General features: G+C 42.2%; 1 protein-coding gene across 1 annotated transcript in view; it reads left to right on the top strand.

Annotated features, from left to right (window-relative positions):
- The window catches only part of RLF (RLF zinc finger), a 44,299-nt gene extending 38,622 nt beyond the window's left edge, over positions 1–5,677 (top strand). Inside the window, exon 8 of the mRNA XM_056557085.1 lies at positions 216–5,677. Within this exon, the coding sequence (XP_056413060.1) occupies positions 216–4,283 (4,068 nt within the window). The 3' untranslated portion in view covers positions 4,284–5,677. The remainder of the gene's footprint in view (positions 1–215) is intronic.
- The last annotated feature ends 19,179 nt before the right edge of the window (positions 5,678–24,856 follow it).

Here is a 24,856-nt window from a genome sequence, read left to right on the forward strand (position 1 = left end):
TTTCATATTGAATTTTGATATTACACCCAAAGGGCTTTTGCCATCTTACATATTATTCGCACAGGATGTGCTGTAAGTATGTAAAATTGAAGTACCCCTTTTCAATTTTGATTGAACAGTTTGGAAAAGAGAAGTGAAAAAGATTTAGAGAAAAAATGAAATAAAGATGCAAAATAATCTTTTTTAATCAAATGTAAAACCTTCTGTCTTTTTAGGCTAAAGAAGATGGTATTCCCATTTCAATTACATTATGTATACGAGCACTTCAGATTACATCAACTGAAATTGAGGCAACCAAGTCTTCTGTCTGCAAAACAATAGCATGCCTCTTACCAGATGATTTGGAGGTGAAGCGGGCCTGCCAACTCACAGAATTCTTATTTGAACCAACATATGAAGGCTTAAATATATTAGAAGAGCTGTTTCTTCAGCCTGATCAAAAGCATGTTGAAGAATCAAGTGTTATTTCAAACTCCCTCCGCTGTGAACTCTTGCTTGCACTGAAAAGTCATTGGTCGTTTGATCCTGAATTCTGGGCCTGGAAAACATTGAAAAGACATTGTCTTAAACTTCTTGGTAAAGAGGTTTCAGATTCTGATGACAGCTATGGAGACCCCTCTGTGAGTGAGCCGGATATTTTAAATATGTCGGGTGGCTATGATACACTGTCTGAACATAAAGAAGAACCACAAGACAATGCTTCAATTGAAACAGAAAGTGTTAAAGTGAAAAAGCCTATCGGCTCATCTGAAAGATATAAACGATGGCTGCAGTATAAATTTTTATGTCGTATCTGTAATAGAGAAGTAATTGAGGCACGGATTCTTCACCATGCTAGAATGCACATTGAAGATGATGTTTACACATGTCCTGTGTGTGTGAAAAAATTCAAAAAGAAGGAAGTGTTTGTTCCTCATGTAATGGAGCACATGAAAATGCCCATGCGGCATCGCACTAAAAAGAAAACTGATAACTTTGAACTTAAGGAAGAAGTTGACTATGAAGGTGAGAGAGACTCATTTGGTTACATCTCTTTTAGGACAATAAGAGACAAAAATTTGCAAGACAGAGATGTCTATCCATGTCCTGGAACTGGATGCTCCAGAGTTTTCAAGCAGTTTAAGTATTTAAGCATACATTTGAAAGCAGAGCACCAAAACAATGATGAAAATGCAAAGCATTATTTGGACTTGAAAAATCTGAGAGAGAAATGTGCTTTTTGTCGGAGGCATTTTATCTCAAATTTTCACTTGCGGCAACACACAAACCTTCACCTAGGACCTCTGCCATTTATGTGTGTGTCTATAGACTGCAATGAAAGATTTAAAACTATTAATGAACTTCTTCACCACAAACAAACCCACATAGACCCCCAGTATAAGTGTGAGCTAGAAGGATGCCACCTAGTGTTTGGTGACTTAGGCCTGCTTTACCATCACGAAGCGCAACATTTTCGAGATGCTGCATACACATGCACTTTTCCACGCTGCAAAAAGTTTTATTATTGCAGATCTGAATTCCAGGAACACATTGCTACACATGTAGCTTGCTCTGGTGATGGCCTTGAAGATAGAATTGATTTATATAAAGATCTAAGAAAAGAGCAAAAAAGACCATTTACTTCCAATTGCAATTATGTACAATTTGCTGAAGACAAAATTTTAGCATCTGGTACAAGAGCGCACTTGCTACCTGAAGTGCTTGAGGAAAGAAACGTAAAATATTCAAGTAATGCAGAAATATGTGTATATCATGGATTGAGCTCAGACTGCACTTGTAAACAGGAGAATAATGGAAAAGTCAGTGGTGAGAGTCTTGATAAGCCCATGGTTAAGTACATGAGTGACTCGGATAATCTGCTTAACCTTTTAACTAGCAGTGAAAGCCAATACAATACAGATGTTAAAGAGGAGCAAGATAAAACTAAAGTTGTTTCTGAAACCTTAGATGACCTTACAAATCCAGAGACCCATATCAAACATGAGCATGAAGAAATTCCTTCATCAGATAGCTGTCAAAGTTCTGCTTTTTCCGAGGACACTTTGTTTGAGCTGCTGACTAGTTTGAAACAACTAAATTTACAAACCCCAAATACCCCCATATCAAGCACTTCTCAAGGCCATGAGTCTGTAGCCAGCTGTTCGAACAATTTTGCTGAGACTCAAGAAGGCAACAACATGAAGAAAGAGAAGGGATTCAGCCAGTATTTATCTCGCTTGGCAGCCAAACCGTTTGCATGTGAGCTTCTGGGATGCAGATCTGCTTTTGTTACAAAAGATGCTCTTTTATTACATTATTGTAAAAAACATCAATATACAAAGGAGAATGCTATGAAATTGAGCATGTTCCAAAAGAAATATGCTCCTTTTGAGTGCCATATCTGCCAAAGACACTTTTCAAGAAGAAATCTGCTTCGAGTTCACTATATGAAGGAGCATCAACTAAGCAAAGAAAAAACAAGGTCATGTAGCGGAAAACGTGATAACAAGAAACTTAAAAGCCGCACTATAAGTCAACGGCGAGCACTGTGCTGGCGAAAATTTAATTTAAATGAAATGAACAGTAGTCTTAAGAGAACATCTTCACCCCAGGACGATATTAATTCTGAGACTTGTGGGGATTCGTTGTCTGATGAAACCGATGCTAGTAATATGATTGATGCACCAAGAGATGATGACTTTACACTAGATGAAGGAAGAGGTAGCAGGCGAGTGGTAGCTCAAGGGAAGTTATGCTACATTTTAAATAAATATCACAAACCTTTTCACTGCATTCATAAGTCATGCAATGCTTCTTTTACCAGCCAGCGGGGCTTAGTCCGCCATTATCAGCTTGTACATCAGTATAACAAAGAGTCTTTATGTATGGAAAAAGTTAAAGAGCATAAGAGAGAGTTTGGTAAATTTAGAAAGATATTTACTTGTAAATATAAAGAGTGTAGAAAAAGTTTTATCTGTGGAAGAGCCCTGGCTAAACATTACAAAGAATTTCATGAACAGAGTGATAGTGATGATGAGGAACCTAATGACTTGGAGACTGAAAACCACTTAAAAACAGACTCAGAAGATGAGGAAAGTGACGAAACTGAAAGTGATCAATCTGAGATTTACTGTGAGGAAGAAGGCTGCACTTCTGTGTTTTCCAATCATGCCAATTACATCCGACATATAATGTCCCGCCACAGAAAGTACAACCTTTATGAGGGCAGGAGAAAGCGAAAAAAAAAGGAGGAGGATTTAGATGAAAACTATATTGAACCGAAACGTTGCCCTCGTTTGATTTACAAAAAGAAGGTGAAGAGTAAGGATCGGGGGACAAAAAAGGAAGAGGTTGAATACAAGTCCAGAGAGGAAGCACTGCAAATGTGCGCCCAAAATATTGACTATACACAGTTTCCATGTATGATTCATGGCTGCTCATCAGTTGTAAAACTAGAAAGTAGTATCATACGACATTACAAACTCACACATACTGTGAGTGCTGACTACGTAAACGATCATTTGACAGAGTTGGTATATTGTGTTAAGAATTTTCCAAAGGGGAAAGAGCAGTCCCTTTCAGAAGACGAACACACTCCTAGACTGAGTTTGCGTAGTGATAATAACCGCACTGCCAATGGAAGGCATGAGTCTTTGAGGAACTCAAATGGTGATCTAAGAAGAAATGGTCCTGTGGAAATATCAAACTTTAAAGATTCTGACATAAGACCTTTCCGCAAATCTGAAGACAGACTTGACAATTCTAATGAAAAAGAAAATGTCTCTTGTACAGGTTTCCAGGCCGGATGCAAAATGGAAAACAGAATAGGTTCTCAGCGGCAGTCTGTCGGGTCTGCTACACTCTGTTCTCAAAAAGACGATAGGCAAGAGCAAATACAGTTAGCAATTGGACTTAACAATTTTAAGCCAATGGGGTTTGAGTCATCTTTCCTAAAGTTCCTGCAGGAGAGCAGAGACACAGATGATGAATTTGAAGAACTTGAGTGGAATTACCAACAAAAGCGCACATTACAAAATTCTTTGAAAAAGCGACCCTGTAAAGATCGAATTGACCAACAAATAAGTTTGTCTCTGGGCAAAAGTGCAGCATCTGAACTCACTTTACAAAATTTAAGGACAATGTTGGACAAAGCGTTGTCAGACTGTGGTGACTTAGCTTTAAAACAACTGCACCAGCTTTATCAAAGGCCTGTTGTTGTTTTGGAGCGCTCTGACTTTACATCACCTCTAATAGATCTGTTTTCTAATAAAAAAAACGATAACCTGTGTGTGGGGATTTCATGATCCACCCCCCACACCCCCTTCCATAAAATATTGCCAGTGTTATTTTAAGGGAACCTTTCTGAGTGACACAGAAGGATTGTTAATAAGAGTTGTACCATATAGACATTTGTGCAATTAGATGTAATATTTCATGAATGTATTTATGTGTTCACAATCTTTGGTTGATCTTCCCAGCAGTTTAACGTATTTGGTGCTAGGGCATCAATATAATGGGGCTTCCTTTGACAATAAATGTGCATGGTTATCTGGGAGTTTTTGGGTGTTATAAAATTTCATACTTGAATGAATTTGCACTTAAAATGTGCCCTGTGTAATATATTGTACACTACGACCTCTTATATTTTTTGAGTTCTGTTTCAATAAATGACAATTTCACCTGTTTTGATGGAGCATTCCAACTTTTTAAAATCTATTTTTTTACTATAACATAAGGCTTTAAATTTTTTTTTTGTTTTTATTTGTTGCTGAAGTCATTTTCCTTTCTTAACTTTAAATGCTTTAGAAAGGTATGGGTTTTCTGCACTGAGTGTAGGCTTAGAAAGAATTTTTTTTTTATTTTTGTATTCTGTTTAAATAGAACATGCATTGGTTTGACTGATATTTCTTTAATGCACTGCCGACATTAATAAATATTTTGTTTTCCCTGTTACTTTGAGTTTTAAAATGTGAAACTTTTTTTTTTTTTTTTTTTGGAGGGGGGCTGTATTTTTACAGTATGGGAATGTATAATTATTAAATTAAGTAGAAAATGTGATCTATTTCTGTATGTATAGGCCTGTTTCTTTTCATACAGAGTTTGCCTAAAGTTTAGGACTCTTCAAGGTACTAATAAAATACATGAAATCAATTGTAGGTTTACTTGTGGGTTACAGAACTGTCTTGTACTGCATTTAACTTTCACTGGTACAAATAATAATATTGTGTTTCTGCACTTTTTTCCTGTACTTTATGGTTTGTCTGTACAGGAAATTTGACTCCTAAATGCCAGAAGATTACTGTGAAATGTTAAAGCATAATTTGCACTAGTTTGTTGAAGTATCTCCCACTGTCTGAGAGCAGGGTTAAACATTTGAGACACATCTGACTTTTTTTTTTTTTTGTCTATTTATTTCAGACACTTATGGTTAAAATCGCATTATCCTTCTCAAAAGCTCCTCCACTGGTAAACCTAATGTAACAAAAAATTTTTTTCTAATACAATTGCTAAAACCTCCAGCCTACACATGAAAACTGCAACCAATTTGTCACATGTGCACCCGGCTTTATTATCCTCTCCTTAACCCATTAAGGACCAAGGACGTACTGGTACGTCCTTGGTCCTGCTCCCGTGATATAACGCGGGGTTACACGGTAACCCCGCATCATATCACGGCGGGCCCGGCGTCATAGTGAAGCCAGGACCCGCCGCTAATAGCGCGCAGCGGCTAAAAGCAAAAGTGAAAGCTGCCGGTTAACTCAGTGGGCTCAGCTTACAGGACAGCGGGAGGGCCCCTACCTGCCTCCTCGCTGTCCGATCGCCGAATGACTGCTCAGTGCCTGAGATCCAGGCATGAGCAGTCATGCGGCAGAATCATTAATCACTGGTTTCCTATGAGAAACCAGTGATCAATGATAAAGATCAGTGTGTGCAGTGTTATAGGTCCCTATGGGAGCTATAACACTGCAAAAAAAGTGAATGAATATCATTTAACCCCTCCCCTATTAAAAGTTTGAATCACCCCCCTTTTCCCATAAAAAAAAAACTGTAAATAAAAATAAACATATATGGTATCACCGCGTGCAGAAATGTCCGAATTATAAAAATATATCCTTAATTAAACCGCTCGGTCAATTGCGTGCGCGCAAAAAAATTCCAAAGTCCAAAATAGTGCATTTTTGGTCACTTTTTATATAATTTAAAAATGAATAAAAAGCGATCAATAAGTCCTATCAATGCAAAAATGGTACCATTAAAAACTTCAGATCACGGCGCAAGAAATGAGCCCTCATGCCGCCCCATACACGGAAAAATAAAAAAGTTATAGGGGTCAGAAGATGACAATTTTAAACATATTCATTTTCCTGCATGTAGTTATGATTTTTTCTAGAAGTACGACAAAATCAAACCTATATAAGTAGGGTATCATTTTAATCGTATGGACCTACAGAATAAAGATAAGGTGTCATTTTTACCGAAAAATGTACTACGTAGAAACGGAAGCCCCCAAAAGTTACAAAACAGCTGTTTTTTTTTTCAATTTTGTCGCACAATTATTTTTTTTTCCGTTTCACCGTAGATTTTTGGGCAAAATGACTGACGTCATTACAAAGTAGAATTGGTGGCGCAAAAAATAAGCAATCATATGGATTTTTAGGTGCAAAATTGAAAGTTATGATTTTTTAAAGGCAAGGAGCAAAAACGAAAATGCAAAAAAATGGAAAAACCCCCGGTCCTTAACCCCTTCAGGACCAAGCCTATTTTGGCCTTAAGGACCAGAGCGTTTTTTGCACATCTGACCACTGTCACTTTAAACATTAATAACTCTGGAATGCTTTTAGTTATCATTCTGATTCCGAGATTGTTTTTTCGTGACATATTCTACTTTAACATGGTGGTAAATTTTTGTGGTAACTTGCATCCTTTCCTTGTGAAAAATCCTAAAATTTTTCTAACTTTGAAGCTCTCTGCTTGTAAGGAAAATGTATATTACAAATAAAAAACATTTTTATTCACATATACAATATGTCTACTTTATGTCTGCATCATAAAAGTGACGAGTTTTTACTTTTGGAAGACGCCAGAGGGCTTCAAAGTTCAGCAGCAATTTTCCAATTTTTCACAAAATTTTCACTCACTATTTTTCAGGGACCAGTTCAGGTTTGAAGTGGATTTGAAGGGTCTTCATATTAGAAATACCCCACAAAAGACCCCATTATAAAAACTGCACCCCCCCCCCCCCAAAGTATTCAAAATGACATTCAGTCATCATTTTAACCCTTTAGGTGTTTCACAGGAATAGAAGCAAAGTGAAGGAGAAAATTCACAATCTTCATATTTTACACTCGCATGTTCTTGTAGACCCAATTTTTGAATTTTTACAAGGGGTAAAAGGAGAAAATGTATACTTATATTTGTAGCCCGATTTTTCTCGAGTAAGCACATACCTCATATGTCTATGTAAAGTGTTCGGCGGGCGCAGTAGAGGGCTCAGAAGGGAAAGAGCGATAAGGGGATTTTGGAGAGTACGTTTTTCTGAAATGGTTTTTGGGGGGGCATGTTGCATTTAGGAAGCCCCTATGGTGCCAGAACAGCAAAAAAAACTCACATGGCATACCATTTTGGAAACTAGACCCCTTGAGGAACATAACAAGGAATAAAGTGAGCCTTAATACCCCACAGGTGTTTCACGACTTTTGCATATGTAAAAAAAAAAATAAAAATTTTTCACTAAAATGTGTCCCCCCAAATTTCACATTTTCCAAGGGTTAATAGCAGGAAATACCCCCCCCCCCCAATATTTGTAACCCCTTCTCTTCTGAGTATAGAGGTACCCATAAGTTGACCTGAAGTGCACTATGGGCGAACTACAATGCTCAGAAGAGAAGGAGTCATATTTGGCTTTTTGAGAGCAAATTTTGCTCGGGGGGCATGTCGCATTTAGGAAGCCCCTATGGTGCCAGAACAGCAAAAAAAAAACACATGGCATACCATTTTGGAAACTAGACCCCTTGAGGAATGCAATAAGGAATAAAGTGAGCCTTATTACCCCACAGGTGTTTCACGACTTTTGCGTATGTAAAAAAAAAAAATTCTACTAAAATGTGTTTCCCCCCAAATTTCACATTTTTGCAAGGGTTAATAGCAGAAAATACCCCCCAAAATTTGTAACCCCATCTCTTCTGAGTATGGAGGTACCCCATAAGTTGACCTGAAGTGCACTATGGGCGAACTACAATGCTCAGAAGAGGAGTCATATTTGGCTTTTTGAGAGCAAATTTTGCTCGGGGAGCATGTCGCATTTAGGAATCCCCTAAGGTGCCAGAACAGCAAAAAAAAAAAAAACACATGGCATACCATTTTGGAAACTAGACCCCTTGAGGAACGTATCAAGGGGTACAGTGAGCATTTGCCCCCCACTGGTGTCTGACAGATCTTTGGAACAGTGGGCTGTACAAGTTTTCATTTTCACGGACCACTGTTCCAAAGATCCGTCAGACACCTGTGGGGGGTAAATTCTCACTGCACCCCTCATTACATTCCGTGAGGGGTGCCGTTTCCGAAATGGGGTCACGTGTTTTTTTGTTTTTTTTTGCGTTTGTCAAAACCGCTGTAACAATCAGCCACCCCTGTGCAAATCACCTCAAATGTACATGGTGCGCTCTCCCTTCTGGGCCTTGTTGTGCGCCCCCAGAGCACTTTGCGCTCACATATGGGGTATCTCTGTAGTCGGGAGAAATTGCGTTACAAATTTTGGGAGGCTTTTTTCCCTTTTACCTTTTGTGAAAATGTAAAGTATAGGGCAACATCAGCATGTTAGTGTAAAAAATTTAATTTTTTTACACTAACATTCTGGTGTAGACCCCAACATTTCCTTTTCATGAAGGGTTAAAGAAGAAAAAGCCCCCAAACCTTGTAACGCAATTTCTCCCGAGTACAGCGATACCCCATATGTGGCCCTAAACTGTTGCCCTGAAATACGACAGGGCTCCAAAGTGAGAGCGCCGTGCGCATTTGAGGCCTAAATTAGGGATTTGCATAGGGGTATTCTACGCCAGTGATTCCCAAACAGGGTGCCTCCAGCTGTTGCAAACTCCCAGCATGCGTGGACAGTCAACGGCTGTCCGGCAATACTGGGAGTTGTTGTTTTTCAACAGCTGGAGGCTCTGCTTTGGAAACAGTGGTGTACCGGACGTTCTTATTGGGGGAGGGGGGCTGTGTAGGGGTATTTGTATGTGTAGTGTTTTTAACTTTTTATTTTATTTTGTGTTAGTGTAGTGTTTTTAGGGTACAGTCACATGGGCGGGGGAATTACAGCGAGTTTCCCAGCGCAAAATTTGCTGCATCTCAAGATGCGAGAAACCGACTGTAAAAGCCTCGCACATGTGAATGTACCCTGTACCCTCGGCTTATACTCGAGTGAACTCCCCCACCCGCAGTGGTCTTCAACCTGCGGACCTCCAGAGGTTTCAAAACTACAACTCCCAGCAAGCCCGGGCAGCCATCGGCTGTCCGGGCTTGCTGGGAGTTGTAGTTTTGAAACCTCCGGAGGTCCGCAGGTTGAAGACCACTGCGGCCTTCAACATCATCCAGCCCCCTCTCACCCCCCTTTAGTTCTGAGTACTCACCTCCGCTCGGCGCTGGTCCGGTCCTGCAGGACTGTCCGGTGAGGAGGTGGTCCGGTGGGATAGTGGTTCCGGGCTGCTATCTTCACCGGGGAGGCCTCTTCTAAGCGCTTCGGGCCCGGCCTCAGAATAGTCACGTTGCCGTGACAACGACGCAGAGGTGCGTTCATTGCCAACGTACTTCTGCGTCATTGTCAAGGCAACGCCTCTATTCCGGGTCGGAAGCGCGGAGAAGAGGCGCCCCCGGTGAAGATAGCAGCCCGGACCACCTCCTCACCGGATCACCTCCACACCGGACAGCCCTGCAGGACCGGACCAGCGCCGAGCGGAGGTGAGTACTCAGAACTAAAGGGGGTGAGAGGGGGGCTGGATGATGTTGAAGGCCGCAGTGGTCTTCAACCTGCGGACCTCCGGAGGTTTCAAAACTACAACTCCCAGCAAGCCCGGACAGCCGATGGCTGCCCGGGCTTGCTGGGAGTTGTAGTTTTGAAACCTCTGGAGGTCCGCAGGTTGAAGACCACTGAGGGCGAATGATGAGAAGAGGATGATGAAGGGGGGGTGTGGGGATGATGAAGGGGGGTGGGGATGATGAAGGGGGGATGTGTGGGATGATAAGGGGATGATGAAGGGGGGATGTGTGGGATGATAAGGGGATGATGAAGGGGGGATGTGTGGGATGATAAGGGGATGATGAAGGGGGGATGTGTGGGATGATAAGGGGATGATGAAGGGGGGATGTGTGGGATGATAAGGGGATGATGAAGGGGGGATGTGTGGGATGATAAGGGGATGATGAAGGGGGGATGTGTGGGATGATGACAAGGGGATGATGATGAGGATGTTAATGACGGGTCTGGATGATGACGGGGGGGGGGGATGAGGTATTTCCCACCCTAGGCTTATACTCGAGTCAATAACTTTTCCTGGGATTTTGGGTTGAAATTAGGGGTCTCGGCTTATACTCGAGTATATACGGTAGTTTTGCAACAGCTGAAAGAGCACAGATTGGAGACCATTATACAATGGTCTCCAAACTGGGGCCCTCCAGATGTTGCAAAATTACAACTCCCAGCATGCCCAGACAGCCAAAGGCTGTCTAGGCATGCTGGGAGTTGTAGTTTTCAGACTTCTAGAAGCAGCAGTGAAGATCTTCACTGCTGCCTCTGAGGACTACATACTTACCTGCCGGTCCCGTCGCTGCTCGTCCACGTGGCCGGTCCTGCCGCTGCTCCTCGGTCCCGCCGCTGCTCCAGGTAAGGCCGCCGGTCCCCTCGGGGGTGAAGCAGAAGTTGTCCCCTGCTGGAAACAGCGGGACTTCTGCCAGTTAACCCGTGCGATGCTGCGCATCGCCGGGTTAACTGAATATCATTTATAAACGTCGGGATGCGCGAACGCACTGCACAACTCGGCGTTTATATATGCCATTCTGCGGGAAGGAGTTAAGGGGTTAAGACAGCACTACACAAGATGAGTTTACCAGTGATGTAGACTTGACGTATCAGATGGTGGTTAAAACCAAGAGACAATAAAAAGGAGTTTCTCTTCCAAAGATATTAAATCTACCTGACTGACTAGTAGAAGATAATGGAAAAGATTGCAAATGTGCTAGAATTCTAGTGAATTAGCACTGATTGCACAGTATTTGCGTATTAGACACTTGAACTTTGCAACATGGACCTGTGACTTGGTGGACAAGGAGCATACCTTGTATACAACATAAATGGATTATCCAGGAATAGAAAAACAGCTACTTTGTTTTAAAAAACGCTCCCTGTCTCCAGGTTGGGTGTGGTTCTGCTGCTTAGTTATATTGAAGTGAATGGAGCCAAGTTGTATAACCAGACCCAACCTGGAGACAGACATGGAACTGTTTTTATCAGAAATTAGCTGTGTGTTTCTATTCCTGGATAACCCCTTTAAAAGCTTAAAGTAAGCCAACTAATAGGTGGCGTAAAATTTGACTAAACAGTCTAAAAAAGCACCAAATCAAATACAATTAGTCACTGTGATCTGATTTGCATGGATAATGTATTAAAAACAATTTCCTTTTTAGTAAACATTAGCACTGTATGTACCTTCTGTACCATTTGGCTGACACCTGCCATCAGTACTCTGCAGCAGAAATGTCTCCAATGTCTAGTTTAACCTCCTAGATGAAATGGTAAATTGTTACGTGTCTAGGGAGTTAATTCACAGGTACCAGTTCTGTCAGGGGTTTGTTCAGCACCCCCCTGCAATGAAGTTGCACAGTGATTGGTTGTCATGGCCTTCAGAAGGCCTCTTTGGCTGCCATGTTAGATTCACTATTACAGCCTCCCATTGGCAGATCTCATAAAGCATGGGATAAAAAGCAATCAAAAATACTCTTTACCCATAAATGGTACCAAGACTGAAAAGTATAGATTAAGCCTAAAGAGCATAAATCTGATAAAATATATATATATATTATTTTAAAAAAGCCATATAGAGGTTATATAATAGCCAGAGAGTGTTGTTTGTCATCTACGTGCACAGAGCGACTTACTCTGAAATGACAGGTATGCTTTAAGGATACCGACAATTTTTTAAAAGTAGAACAAACATACAAATTGGGCATATTTGTTATTGTACTAACCTAAAGAATACAGATTGCCAGTTCTTTTTAGGTTTTGTTGTATTTTTTGTAGTATTTTTTTATGAAAAAATCTCATTACAAAGTACAATTTGCCTTCTTACACAGCTCTATAGGCATTATAGATCCTAGAAAGTGAGGGGGGGGGAGACAGAAACGAAAACTGTCTATATCCTAAAAGCATACCTGTCATATCAGGTGACCTTTCAGAGTAAGTCGCTTTGTGTGTGTGTGTAGATGACAAACACTCTCCGGCTATTATATAACATCTATATGGCTTTTTCTTTAAATTGCCCTATTCTAACCTATAACTTTTTTTTTTTTTTTTTTTTTTTTATATAATCTCCATCTTTTTTTGTGTAGTGATTTGTAGTTTGATACCAATTTTGGGTAGACTGGACTTTTTGATTGCCTTTTCCCTTTTGTGTGGCGTGATGTGACAAAAAACATAATTCTACTATTTAGTTTCTTCATTTTACGCCATTCACTGCATGGTTTCAAAATTGTTGTTTTTTTTTTTGTTTAGTTTTTTTACATTTTGAAAGTTAGGACATTTCTACTAAATATGTTTTCTTCACATTTTTTGGTGACTTGACTTATACAGTTCAGTGCAGTGCCATTTCATTGCATTCAGGTATTCAGTTGACTGATAATTTACTAGTACAAACTGCCAGGCTGTAAAAGCAGATTGGTGATGGCAGCCACGTGCACGATAACTTTAAATCCCAGCTTGTTTTAGAGACTGTTGGGAGTCTGAACAGTTAGATTGCACCCAATCAAAGCTCGTGATTAGAGATGAGCGAACTTACAGTAAATTCGATTCGTCACGAACTTCTCGGCTTGGCGGTTGCTGACTTTTCCTGCATAAATTAGTTCAGCTTTCCGGTGCGCCGGTGGGCTGGAAAAGGTGGATACAGTCCTAGGAAAAATCATCAAGAGCCGATAAGTTCGTGACGAATCGAATTTACTGTAAGTTCGCTCATCTCTACTCGTGATATATCTTCGCCATGTCAAAAAAAAAATTATTCTTCTAGTGACACACTTTAACGCTGCCATGTACATGTTATCTGACTGAAGGGTTTAGTTGTTAAGGAGTTAGTTTTTGTTTTACGAATTGAAAAATAAATTGATATTGTACTGACCAAAAGAATTATTAATATAATTCTACAGTAAATTCAGAAAAATTTAAAACATATTGCAGTTTATGGTTAAATGGGCACTGTCATCAACTTTTTTTTTTTTTAATATGTTGTAGTACATATGTACTGCAACATATCGAATATATTTTCATTATTTTTATAAATTTTTTTACAAATGTTTAACGTTTGAAAACCGGCCACTCGGGGTCTCCCTCCTATTGGCCGGCTGCAGGCTGGCGTGATGTCACGCCTGAATTCGGACTGATGCTGGCCGGGCATCGGTCCTTATTAATTCAGCCTGCGCTCGTTCCCTGCCTGTCAATCAGACAGGCTGGAGTGAGCGCATTGGCTCCCTGGCCTCAGAGGCCCGCTACTCCTCCCACACCATGCCGCTGATGCTGCTGGACTCTGAAGTTTGTATGGGGATCGGCGTTTCAACACGGGGGTTGCAAGGAGAGCGGAGCTTGGGGTTTCAACATGGCGGTTGCGAGGAGAGCGGGGATCGGGATTTCAACACGGCGGTTGTAGGGATTGGGGGTTCATCACGGGGGTTGTAGGGATCGGGGTTTTAACACGGGGGGGGGGGATGGAGGGAACGGGGTAGCGCCGCGCTGCACCGCGCCCATGGCCCTAGCTTATTGTTTTCAACACAGGGTGCCTCCAGCTGTTTCCCCACTACAACTCCCAGCAAGCCCTGACAGCCAATAGATGTCAGGGCAAGCTGGGAGTTGTACTGGTGAAACAGCTGGAGGCAGTCTGTATAGATGAACTAAGGGCGGAAGTGTTGGCCCCAACAGGCATCGGTGACGTCTGCCTGCTGGGGAAAGACCTTTTTAATATAATTTAAAAAAAAATCAGAGAGGGGCTTAGGGATAGATGGGCAATAGGCAGGGACAGAAAAAAAAAAGATATATAGGATGGTGGGAGCTACTCTTTAAAGAAAAATGCCAGTAAAAAGTACAGCTTGTCCTGAAAAAAAAATGTATCCATCATAGACTGTCGATGGAAAAAATAAAAACATTATGGATACTAATCCAGTAACATACAGCCATTATATGTCCTGTGATAAAGCGAATCTGACACCCTGTTCACCCACACTAAACCCAATATACTGGATTATAGTGTGGGTGAACATCTTTACAAAGAGGGGTCACTTAAATCTGAGTGATTCCTGAGTTATGGCAATGTAATATTCCTGCTGCATTGCGCAGCTCTGTGCAACGGAGGCAGGAAGCTGGCTCACCCAGCCTCATCCATTTTCTGTCTGGCTCGCCCCCATTATTATGCCAAGGAATACCACGGGTGAAAACACAGAGCAGACCGCTTACCTGTGCCATTCATTAGCATATTAATAAAAGGGGCACACCGGACAGAGAATATGAGGAATCAGAGGAGTTAGGTGAGCCGGCTTCCTGCCTTCACTGAGCAGAGGTATGCAATGCAGCTGAAGGATTACAGTGCCATAGCTCCAGAAATATTAAACAGATTTAAGGAAGCATATAGTGACCCCTCTATGTAAAGCTGTTCATCCACACTATAACCCAGTATATTGGGTTTAGTGTTGGCAAACAGGGTGTCAGGATCTAAAATGGCTGTATCCTACTGGACTAGAATGAAGAAGTTGTGAAAGTTCTCAGATTTCATAGTACAACAGCTATTTAGGCTGCACCCCATACGCTGACTGCCTGCCTGCCTGCAAGCACTTGCATAACTGTCTTGACTTGTTACAGACCAGTTCATTTGTATTGCTGACTAGCCTAAATGCAGGAAGAAGAGGCTGACTGTTAATACATAGATGCATAACAAAAAATCCAGAAAAATTCATTTCAAAAATGTTAATTAGCATTTTACTCAGTAAAGTATTTGATCTCCTATAAATTTTTCTATCTCCTACGTATCTTTAAAGGGGTATTCCGGCACTAAGGCATCTTATCCCCTATCCAAAGGATAGGGGATAAAATGCCTGATCGTGGGGGTCCCGCCGCTGGGGACCCCCGTGATCTTGCACGCAGCACCCCGTTAGAATCAGCCCCGCGGGGCCGTGGCCATGAGGTCACAATGCCCTGGGCCCCGTGATCGCCAGTAATCAGACCCGGAGCGAATGGGCTCCGGGGACTGATTCTAACAGGGTGCTTTGTGCAAGATCACAGGGGTCCCCAGCCGTGGGACCCCCGCGATCAGGCATCTGATCTCCTATCCTTTTGATAGGGGATAAGATGTCTTGGCGCCGGAGTTCCCCTTTAATACAGGTAACAAGCTGAGTTTAGGTGCATTCTCTTAAAGGAAGTGTTCCTAATCTCAGCCTGTTACCTGTTAAAAAAAATAAAAAAATTCCACAGAGGCAAGCAGATTGCAAACTCTTCAATTTGTAATACACTATTCTGTAAAGGTTTGAAATCCTGCAGCACTGCAAGGTACTTCTGCTCAGGAAAGCACATGTACAGGCCCGTATTGAAGTTTTCCAATGAAGCCAAATCATTCAGACGTTTACTGGCAAACTTCATATTCCTGCAAATATGCTTTCTTGAGCAGGGTTACCTTGTGTGTGCTGCAGGATTTTAGTCTTTCAGAGCATAGTGTTACCAAGTGTTTTCCTGGTGACTGGTCCTAGCTGCCTTGACATTGACAAGATCCTCCTGTGTAGTTCTGGGCTGATTTCTCACTGTGCTCATGATCAGTGAAACGCCACGAGGTGTGATCTTGCATGAAGCCACTGACAAATGGAGATTGACTGTTATTTTGGGTTTCTTCCATTAGCGAAAAATCACACCAACTGTGGTAAACTTCTCACTAAGCTGCTTAGTGATGGTCTTTGTAGCCCATTCCAACATTGTGTAGGTCTACAATCTTTCCCTTGACTTCCGTTTTTACAGCACTTGTCTTGGCAATGGTGGAGAGTCTGGAATCTAATTGCTTCTGTGGACAGGTGATTTTTATACAGTTAACAAGCAGAGATTAGGAGCACTCACTTTTCAGCTTGTTGCCTCTATAAAAGACCGCTGGGAAATATTGTTGATATCAAAAACTTATTTCTGAGTAAAATGCACATCTATTTATAACTTTTTTAAATGTGTATTCTGGATTATTTTATTCTGCTTCATTGTTCACCTAAACCTATCATTCACCTCTCAAAAATGCAGGGCACATACCCTCCGCACACTCCTGCAGTTTAAAGCATGCTCAGGAGCTGAGCTCGACCCATAGATAATGACAGACGTTGCCAATCAGGCTGATGACTGTCATTAAAGGGGTACTCCGGCGCTAAGACATCTTATACCCTATCGGATAAGATGCCTGATCGCAGGGGTCCCGCCACTGGGGACCCCCGTGATCTTCCATGCCGCACCCTGTTAGAATTAGTCCCCGGAGCGTGTTCGCTCCGCGTCTGATTACTGGTGATCACGGGACGGAGCATGGTGACGTCATGGCTCCGCCCCTGTGTGACGTCACGCTCCGCCCCCTCAATGCAAGCCTTGAGGGGGTGGAGCGAGACGTCACACGGGGCGGAGCTGTGACGTCACTATGCTCCGTCCTCGTGGTTGAGATGGACTCAGCCTGAGGACCTCCAGTGGTTCCAGAAGCCATTAAAGGTGAGTGCTGCATGGTAGATCCCGGGGGTCCCCAGCGGCGAGACCCCTGTGATCTGACATCTTATCCCCTATCCTTTTAAAGGGGTACTCCGGTGGAAAACTTTAAATTTTTTTTTTTTTTTTTTTTTAATCAACTGGTGCCAGAAAGTTAAACAGATTTGTAAATTTAACAGCAAGGAAGTTGTCAGCTCACTGGGGGCGGGGTGCACGGTCCAACTGTCGGCAAGCAGAAAAAGGAAAAGTGGAACGTCTGGCACACTTAATTTATTGCAGCTTTAAAATAGTCGTGAACAAATAGTCAGCATGCACGGTTTATGCGTTTTAAGTCTACGACTCTTTAACGAAACCTATAGCATGTACAGAGTTGTAACATATTTATAATCAGAGGGTGGGAGGGGAAGTGGACAGTGATTGTCGACACCTGTTTTGGGTATTAACCCCTTGTGGACTTTCACTGAGCACTCACACCTCACACACAAATTCTAGTAAAACCGCATCATCTGAACAGATAAAAAAAAATATGAAACAAACAAAAACATTAATAGCTGGAGGAATTCTTTGTTGCAGAGACAAGTACAAAGACATAAAGCAGCAATTTCATAATAAGGAAAAAAAACTAAAAAACGCAAGGTTATTCAACCCTTTTGGTTGGAAACAATCAAAAGGTTATATCCACAATGTCTCCCGGTCTCTGTGCCTTCAACCGGTTGCCTTCTCTAATTTGTTTGTCAACTCTTTCAATGGCAAAAAAAATGCATGTAGGAAATGTCACCAGCGTGAACATCACAAAAGTGACGAGATACATTGGACGCATTGAAACTAAGTGAATTACCGTACTTGCACCCCTAATATGTTCCTGAATGCGTTTTTTTACACTTTTAATATTACCAATGGGGGAGATTTATCAAAGTTGTCCCGCATAAATATATAGACCAACCTACAGAGTGTTTGGCCGGTCTATTGTGCACCTAATTTATCAAAAGTCGCACGGCTCTAGATAAATTCTGTGCGCAGACTTCGGGATCTATGCTTTAGACTGTATTTAAACCTGCTCCAGCATGGTCTGACATTTCAGCGTACTTTCAGCCAATGTGACTTGTCGCTGAAAAGTCGCTTTTGATAAATTAAGCACCAATGCATTTTTACATCTAAAATAGACTAGAATGCATCATGTTCTAAAAATCCTCTAAAGGAAAAGTTGCAAAAAAGTCGCACATATTTAGACTGCGATTTTCTGTGCTACAAATTTAAACAGGAAAAACCAGTCTCAATCCTTTGATAAATATCCCCCAATGTATGTCAAATTGCAAGTGGAGCATGTTATCTTATATATTACAAAACAAGAATCGCAATTAAGAAAATCTCTGATCTTTATAAGTTTTGTTAGTGTGTATCAGAAAAGGAAAAGGTTTCTATGGCATACTGGCACACTACACATCTTGCCTGTCTACAGCTATGAAAACCCTGCGTTTTGATCATGTTACTTTTGTTTTCGGGGTAGATGGAGGTAATAAACTTAAGGAGAGAATACTGGCTAATGTCGGGGGCCTTTCGAGAAGAAAAATTACACCCTTCTTTTAAAATAATATCCAAAGCCAGATCCTGTCTGAGTATTGGAAGGTATTTATGGATATATATACTGATTTTCATACCAAAAAACTAATTTGCTACAGCTGGAGAGGACTTGGCTCCCATACTGGCTCCTGTTTTTTGTAAGTAGAAAACCTTTTCAAACATAAAAAATTATGTTATAACACTTGACGTTTCCTATATGCGTTTTTTTGCCATTGAAAGAGTCCACAAACAAACTAGAGAAGGCAACTGGTTGAAGGCACTCAGAGACCGGGAGACCCTGTGGATATATTGTTTTGTTTCCAACCAAAAGGGTTGAATAACTGTGCAGATTTATTTTTTCATTAAGAAATTGCTGCTTTGTGTCTGTCTATGTATTTGTCTCTGCAACAAAGAATTTCTCCAGCTATTACAGTTTTTTTGTTTTTCATATTTTTTTTTTTTTTTTTTTTTATCTGTTCAGATGATGCGGTTCTACTAGCCCAGTGTTTCCCAACCCAGTCCTCAAGGCACGCCAACAGTCCAGGATTTTAATTTTTCCCTGTTCTATTCCAATGGAGTAACTGAAAAAACCCGGAATTCAGGACTGGGTTGGGAAACCCTGTACTAGCAAATACTGGAATTTATGTGTGAGAGGGGAGAGTGCCCAGTGAAAGTCAACAGGGGGTTGATACCCAAACAGGTGATGACCATCACGGTCCCCTCCCGCCCTCTGACTATAAATATGTTACAACTCTGTACATGCTATAGGTTTCGTTAGTTGCAGACTCGAAACGTGTTAACCGTGCATGCTGACTGTTCACCTTGTTCCTGACAATTTTAAAGCTGCAATAAACTTGGAGTTTTAAGTGTGCTGGCCGTTCCACTTTTCCTTCTGCTTGCCGAGAGTTGGACCGTGCACTCCGCCCCCAGTAAGCTGACAACTTCCTTGCTGTTGGATTTGTTTGTGTTTCTCTCAACACCTGTTGTGCTCTGGACTGCATTATCCAGTGCAGCAATGGAGCCTCCTACAGCTACAGCGTCATTGACGGAGATGTTGGTGCTTAACCCCTTGGAGGACGGAGCCCATTATAACCCCAAGGATGGGAGCATTTTCTGCAAATCTGACCACTATCACTTTATGTATTAATAACTCTGGGATGCTTTTACTTATAAATTTGATTCCTAGAGCGTTTTTTCGTGACATTCTACTTTGTTAGTGGTATATTTACGTCGATACTTGTATCATTTCTTGGTGAAAAATTCAAAAAATTTCAGGGAAAAATGTGAAAATTTAGCATTTTTCTAACTTTGAAGCTCTCTGCTTGTAAGGAAAAGGGACATGTCAAATAAATTACATATTGATTCACATATACAATGTCTACTTCATGATTGCATCATAAAGTTGACATGTTTTAACTTTTTTGAAGACATTAGAGGGCTTCAAAGTATAGATGCAATTTTTCCTGAAAATTTCAAAATCTGAATTTTTCAGGGACAAGTTAAGTTTAGAAGTGAATTTGAGGGCCTTTATGTTGGAAATCCCCTATAATGGACCCCATTATGAAAACTACACCCCTCAAAGTATTCAAAATGACATTCAAAAAGTTTAACCCTTTAGGTGTTTCACAGGAATAGCAGCAAAATGGAGGAGAAAAATAAAAATCTAAATTTTTTTACACTAAAATGTTAATGTAGCCCCATTTTTGTTTCATTTTTACAAGGGGTAAAAGGTAAAAAGGCTCCGAAAAATGCATTTTCTATCGAGTAAGAAAATACCTCATGTGGATGTAAAGTGCTCTGTGGGTGCACCAAAGGGCTCAGAAGGGAAGGATCGACAATGGCATTTTGGAGAGAATTTTGCTGAAATGGTTTTGGGGGGGGGGGGGGGGGGGTGCGCATGTCCCATTTAGGAAGCCCCATGGTGCCAGAAAAGTAAAAAAGAAAAACACATGGCATACAATTTTGGAAACTACACCCTTCAAGGAACGTAACAAGGGGTACAATGAGCCTTAACACCCCACAGGTGATTTACGAACGTTCGTTAAAGTGGGACGTGAAAATTAGAAATTTGATTTTTAACACTAAAATGCTGGTGTTACCCCAAACCATTTTCACAAGGAGAAAATGCCCCCCAAAATTTGTAAACCTCTTTTCACTCGAGTAAGGAAATACCTCATATGTGGATGTAAAGTGCTCTGTGGGTGCACTAGGGGGCTCAGAAGGGAAGGAGCGACATTGGGCTTTTGGAGAGTGAATTTTGCTGAAATGGTTTTTGGGGGGCATGTCACATTTAGTAAGCCCCCATGATGCCAGGACAGTGGGGGGAAAAAAAAAAAAAACACATGGCATACTATTTTGGAAACGACACCACTTAAGGAATGTAACGAGGGGTACAGTGAGCCTTAACACTTCACGGGTGATTGACGAACTTTTGTAAAATTGGGACGTAAAAATTAGAAAATGTTTTCAATAAAATGCTGGTGTTAGAACAAATTTTTTATTTTCACAAGGGGTAATAGGAGAAAAAGCCCCCAATTTTTTAACCCCATTTCTTCTGAGTATGGAGATGTAGGAGAGAAAAAGACGGGGCGCTCCCTTCGTATATGTATACCGACTTAGTGTGACCCTCCACCACACCTAAGTGATACACTTACCAGATAGAGTTGCAAGCCTTGATCCCAGGTTTCCCGGGGACAATGCTTGCAGTGGGACTGTGTTAGTAAGGTATTGGTAGTACAATCTCTGGGGTGGAAATGTGTGAGGATGTACTTGTGGGGTTCCTGTGAAGCTCTGTGCTGGCGTGGGCCTCACAAGTACATCCTCACACATTTCCATCCCAGAGATTGTACTTTATGTTTGGACCTGAGGAAGGCACTCTCTGTGTGCCGAAACGCGTCGTCCATTAAGTCAAATAAAATAACTGTCCTGTGCTGGCTCGAGTCCCTCCATTTGTGACAACCTTGGTGCAGCGCCTTTAATACCGTTTTTTTTAATCCAATATCCACGATTTTCTGAGTATGGAAATACCCCATATGTGGATGTAAAGTGCTCTGCTGGTGAACTATAAGGCTCAGAAGAGAAAGGGCGCCATTGGGCTTTTGGAGAAAGAAGTTGGTTGGAATGCAAGTCAGCGTTTAAAAAGCCCCCATGGTGCCAGAACACACATGACCCCATTTTGGAAAACACACCCCTCACAGAATTTAATAAGGGATGCAGTGGGCATTTACCACCCCACTGGCATTTGACTGATCTTTTGAACAGTGGGCTGTGCAAATATAAAATTACATTTTTCATTTTTACGGACGACTGTTCAAAAAATCTGTCAGACATCTGTGGGGCATAAATGCTCACTGTACCCCTTATTACATTCCGTGAGGGGTGTAGTTTCCAAAATGGGGTCACATGTGGGGGCTTCCACTGTTCGGCACCATGGGGGCTTTGTTTACACACACACACGGCCTTCAATTCCAGCCTAATTCTCTCTCAAAAAGCCCAATGGCACCCCTTCTCTTCTGAGCATTGTAATTCGCTCGCAGAGCACTTTACATCCACACACAAGGTATTTCCATACTCAGAAGAAATGGGGATACAAATTTTTTTTTTCCTATTACCCCTTGTGAAAATGAAAAATTTGGGAGTAACACTAGCATTTCAGGGGAAAAAGTAACAAATTTTTAATTTTAATGTCCAACTTTAATGACAATTTGTCAAAGACCTGTGGGGTGTTAAGGCTCACTGTACCCCTTGTTATGTTCCTTAAGGGGTGTAGTTTCCAAAATGGGGTCACATGTGGGTGTTTTTTATTTTTTTGCGTTCATGTCAGAACTGCTGTAACGATCAGCCACCCCTGTGCAAATCACCAATTTAGACCTCAAATGTACATGGCGCTCTCTCACTCCTGAGCCATGTAATTCGTCCGCAGAGAATTTTACGTCCACATATGGGGTATTTCCGTACTCGGAAGAAATTGCGTTAGAAATTTTTCTCCTTTTATCTTTTGTGAAAATGAAAAGTATTGGGCAACACCAGCATGTTAGTGTAAAAATTTAATATTTTTTACACCAACATGCTGGTGTAGAACCCAACTTTACCTTTTCATAAGGGGTAAAAGGAGAAAAATCCCCCCAAAATTTTAAACCAATATCTCCTGAGTACGGAAATACCCCATATGTGGCCCTAAACGGCTTCCTTGAAATACAACAGGGCTCTGAAGTGAGAGAGCACCATGCGCATTTGAGGCCTAAATAAGGAATTTGCAATAGGGGCGGACCCGGTTACAAGGATGGGGCTTGTCTCCACCAAAACCCTACATCACTGTTTCCCAATCGGGGTGCCTCCAGCTGTTGCAAGACTCCCAGCCAACAAGGACAGTCTATGGCTGTCCGGAAATACTGGAAGCTGTTGTTTTGCAACAGCTGGAGCTGGCTTTTCATTCTTATTTGGGGAAGGGGGGGGGGGGGGGACGTGTAAGGAAGTGTGTATATGAAGTGTTTTACTTTTTATTATTTGTTAGTGTAGTGCATTTAGGGTACATTCACACAGGCGGGGTTTCGCAGTGAGTTTTCCGCTGGAAGTTTGAGCTGCGGCGGAAAATTTGCCGCAGCTCAAACTTGTAGACTGACACCCACTGTCAACCTGCCCGTGTGAATGGGGAGGGGGGCGCCCAAACTTCAGCTGTGGCAAAACTACAACTCCCAGAAAGCACTGACAGACCGTACATGCTGAGAGTTGTAGTTTTGCAACAGCTGTAGGACCACTGGTGGGGAACCACTCAGTCAAGAAACGGACTTTAGCTCAGTGATTCCAACCAGTGTGCCTACAGCTGTTGCAAAACTACAACTCCCAGCATGTACGGTCTGTCAGTGCATTCTGGGAGTTGTAGTTTTGCAACAGCTGGAGGTACACGGGTTGGAATCACTACAATTCCCAGCATGCCCCGACAGTCAGGGATGCTGGGCTTGTTGTTCTGCAATATCTGGCCCTTCAGATGTTGCAGAACTACAACTCCCAGCATGCCTGGACAGTCTGGGCATGCTAGGAGTTGTAGTTATGCAACTACTGGGGAAGAACAGTTTGGAGTCCGCTAAGTAGTGGTCTCCAAACTGTAGCCCTCCAGATGTTCCAAAACTACAACTCCAAACATGTCCAGGCATGCTGGGAGTTGGAGTTTTGCAACTTTATGAAGGCCACAGTGAAGATCACCTACCGGTGATCTTCACTGCAGCCTCCTCCACCGCCGCACTCCTCCTGCTGCCGCTGATGCTGCCGGTCCGGGTAAGCCGGCCATGCTCCCCCATCCCCCTCCCCGCGCTCTGCCCGGACTTCGATCGGTGGGCAGAGCGGGGGAAATTAACTCTATACCCCCCCCCCCACCCCAAACTGACATTGGTGGTCGTACTGACCGACCAATGGCAGGGGATAGAGGGAGGTGGCAACACTGCCACCTTGCTTATATCCTTTAGGATGGTCGAAGCTGTCAGCTCCTATCATTCTTATTTTCCAGGTGATCGGATCACCAGTGACCCGATTGGCCTGGATTGCCGCAAATCGCCGGTCTGAGTTGACCGATCGCCGAAATGGGGGGGGGGGGAGTTTCAGGACCTCCCTAGGTATTTCCAAGGGATGCCTGCTGATAGATATCAGCAGTCATCCTGGTCCGATCACCGCCCGGCGAGCGGCGGTGATCGGAAATGCGGAGGGCGTACAGGTACGCCTTCCGTCCTTAAGTACCGGGACACGAGGTTGTATCCATACGCCCTCCGTCCCCAACAGGTTAAAGGTGTACTCCAGTGGAAAACTTTTTTTTTTTTTATATATCAACTGGTGCCAGAAAGTTAAACAGATTTGTAAATTATGGCAACAATGTGTAAGGATATTCAACTAGGCACTGCACGATATCAATGACAGTCCACTTTTGAATCCCGGGTGGCAAAAAATGAGGCAAAGTGTGCTGGTCCTATTTTGAAGGTGGAGGTGCTAGCATGTCTATGAAGTCACAAGACAATGGACATTGCAAAACTATGCAAGAATGAGAAATAACGCTGCACTCACCCACTCGAAACGTTAAGTCCTTCTTTATTATGCGGGTATGGAACACTTGGTGAAAGGCATCCACATGTGGGGAGCGGGGAGGCATCCACTAGTTTCGCGTCATAGGCAGACGTTTCTTCCGGTATGGTACCTGACCAGAAGAAGCGTCTGCCTATGACGCAAAACTAGTCTAGTGGTACACCCCCTGCATCAAGAGCGGCATCTCTCGCTCTCCGCATGTGGATGCCTTTCACAGTGTTCCATACCCGCATAATAAAGAAGGACTTTTAACGTTTCAAGTGGGTGAGTGCAGCGTTGTTTCTCATT

Source organism: Hyla sarda, chromosome 2 (genome assembly GCF_029499605.1).
Source record: "Hyla sarda isolate aHylSar1 chromosome 2, aHylSar1.hap1, whole genome shotgun sequence".
Taxonomy (NCBI): domain Eukaryota; kingdom Metazoa; phylum Chordata; class Amphibia; order Anura; family Hylidae; genus Hyla; species Hyla sarda.